Source organism: Pelodiscus sinensis, chromosome 1 (genome assembly GCF_052426305.1).
Source record: "Pelodiscus sinensis isolate ZL-2025 chromosome 1, ASM5242630v1, whole genome shotgun sequence".
Classification (NCBI taxonomy): domain Eukaryota; kingdom Metazoa; phylum Chordata; order Testudines; family Trionychidae; genus Pelodiscus; species Pelodiscus sinensis.
In genome coordinates, this window is record NC_143052.1 from 321,673,741 (window position 1) to 321,676,580 (window position 2,840).

Here is a 2,840-nt window from a genome sequence, read left to right on the forward strand (position 1 = left end):
GGATGCAGTCTAGACACAGCCTGGAAGAAATTGCCCAGGGAGGTTGTGGAATCCCCATCTCTGGAGATATTTAAGAGTAGGTTAAATGAATGTCTATCAGGGATGGTCTAGACAGTATTTGGTCTTTCCATGAGGGTAGGGGCCTGGATTCGATGACCTCTCGCGGTCCCTTCCAGTCCTAGTATTCTACGATTCTATGATTCTTTTCATCCATAAACATTTTTACAGACAAAGGGAACGTGATGCAATTGACCTGGCCTTGGGATCCCCTCCTGGAGGCCCTATGGTCTGACCATACCCTAGAGACACAATAGAAAAGTCCTCCAGACAGACTGGAGTGGCTGTGGGAGAAGCAACCAATCAGGGCCAGGAAAGTTCTATAAAAGCAGCTGAAAGACCAGTATCAGTCAGTGTCTCTGGAAGCCACAAGGTATGCAGAACCAGGAGACAGGCTGCCTGAGAGAGTGGCAGCACTGCAGACAGCTCCTTAGCTATGTCGAGACTGCAGGCTTCTTTCGAAAGAGCCTCTTTCGAAAGAGCGCGTCTAGACTACAATACGCGGATCGAAAAATCGATCCGCTTTTTCGAAAAAGAGCATCCAGACTGCTGGATGCTCTTTCGAAATTGAAAGCCACCCGGAACTGCTTCTGCCAGGGCATGGGGGCAGCATTTCCTTCTGGGTGCTGCCTGCCTGCCCTTTGCAGAGACGCGTGGTGAGAGGGACACTCCTGAACACCTGTTGCTCTGCTCCTGCAGCTGCCTTTGCTGTCCCTCGAGGAAGTAAGCAAGGCATTGCAGTGCTGGTTTGGAGTGCTCAGCTTCCTGGGACACCCCAGCAGCTTTTTTCTTTTGAGGTTTTTCGCTTTGAGACCCTTTTTTTTGGCATGGAGCCAGAGCTGCCCCTGGGCAGGCGATGGCCCCACACCACCATACTGCAGCTGTTGCTGCATCTGCATGACACTGTCATGAGGCTACTTCCCGAGCTGGACCCAGACCAGAGGTACGAGGGGCTCCTCCGTCAAGCAGCCGCACTGCCCTTGCCTCCAAACTTTTTCGTGGACAGGCGTGTTTGGAGGTTTGACACCAGCTCTGACTGGTGGGACCGGCTCGTGATGGAGATCTGGGATGACCAAGACTGGCTACGCAACTTCCGGATGCGAAAGACCACTTTCCAGGAGCTGTGTACCTGGCTCGCCCCTGCTCTGCAACGGCAAGACACCCACCTGCGGCCCGCCATCCCCCTGGAAAAGAGGATCGCCATTGCCCTCTGGAAGCTGGCAACCCCCGACAGCTACCGCTCCGTGGGACACCAATTTGGCGTGGGCAGGTCTACCGTAGGATCCATCCTGATGGAGGTAAATCATTGTCTGGGGACAGTCACAGTTTGGGGTGGGGGGAAGGGAGACTGTCAGGAAGGGCCAAGTGGAGTGGGAGTGGGAGGGAGCTCCTCCACTCACCCTGAATTGTTGGGGGGGGGGGTTCTGAGGAGGGGATTCCCGGGGTGTTTGAGAGGGAAGGTGGGCGGTGGGTTCTCCTCCTAAGAGATAAGGCACCCCTTCTAACATTTTGTTGTCTGTCTAGTTCTGCAGGTGGTGAGGGCCATCAATTCAGAGCTGCTCAACAGGCTCATCTGTCTACCAGATCTGGACAGCGTCATGGCCGGCTTTGCTGCCCTCGGCTTCCCGAATTGCGGAGGAGCGCTCGATGGGACACACATTGCAATCCGTGCACCGCCCCATCGAGCAGCCCAATTCATCAACAGAAAGGGCTACTTTTCTATGGTCCTCCAGGCCCTGGTCGACCATCGTGGCCAGTTTTCGGACATTTGTGTTGGGTGGTCAGGGCGGGCACACGATGCCCGGATCTTCAGGAACTCGTACCTCTACCGGAGGCTTCAGGCAGGAACATTTTTCCCGCATCGTGAGTTTGCGGTTGGGGATGTGCACATGCCGGTGTGCATAGTGGCTGATGCCGCCTATCCCCTGATGCCGTGGCTGATGAAGCCCTACACCGGCCACCTGGATGCGAGCAAGGAGCAGTTTAATGCTCACCTTAACCGGGTTCGCAACCAGGTGGAATGTGCGTTCGGACGTTTAAAAGGCAGATTCCGGTGCTTGCTCACACGCCTCGACATGGGGGAGAGCAACATCCCTGAGGTGGTGGCCGCGTGTTGCGTTCTCCATAACCTGGTGGAGAGGAAAGGGGATGCCTTCCTACCAGGGTGGGGTAGAGGTGCTGATGGCCAGGAGAGGCACTTTGCCCAGCCCCGGACAGCTGCCATCCGCCAGGCTCACCGGTCTGCTGTTGGCATCCAGGAGGCCCTCCGGGAGCAATTCTCCAGTGGAGGCCACTGACTCTACTGAGGGGCTTCTGCCTGGGGACTGGGCCCTGGCCCAATAGAAGCTTCCCTCCACAACCCATCTCCTGACCCTGTTTGGACACATCAGTAACACCAGGGTGTGTTGCAAAATAAAATGTTATGTTTAATTTTTGTACATATTCTCAAACAATAGTATAAATGTAGCAAACATAACAAATTTTTTTTTTCATTTTTGTTGTTGAAAACACTATTTACAATAAAGAAACATTTTGTTGAACCCTTTGTTTGTGCTTTAACTGGGGTGATGGGGGTGCTTGAAACCTGGAGGGGGGAAGGGGACTGGAAACCTGGAGGGGGGAAGGGGACTGGAAACCTGGAGGGGGGAAGGGGATCAGGTTGCACGGTGCTTGCCAGATTTCCCTCTCCTGCCTGGGCCTCGTGTTTGGGGTGCTCCACGGCTACGGGATCGGGTGGTGCACCTGTCGGTTGGCTGGCTGGGGTGCTCTTGGGACGTGGAAGC

At 54.9% G+C, this 2,840-nt stretch overlaps 1 protein-coding gene across 1 annotated transcript; it reads left to right on the plus strand.

Annotated features, from left to right (window-relative positions):
* The first annotated feature begins 443 nt into the window (after window positions 1-443).
* LOC149525940 (uncharacterized) lies at window positions 444-2,486 on the plus strand. Its single transcript, XM_089776496.1, has 2 exons — window positions 444-1,355; window positions 1,582-2,486. The coding sequence occupies exons 1-2, from the start codon at window positions 885-887 to the stop codon at window positions 1,594-1,596; spliced, it is 486 nt and encodes a 161-aa protein (XP_089632622.1). The 5' UTR covers window positions 444-884; the 3' UTR covers window positions 1,597-2,486.
* Window positions 2,487-2,840: the final 354 nt, after the last annotated feature.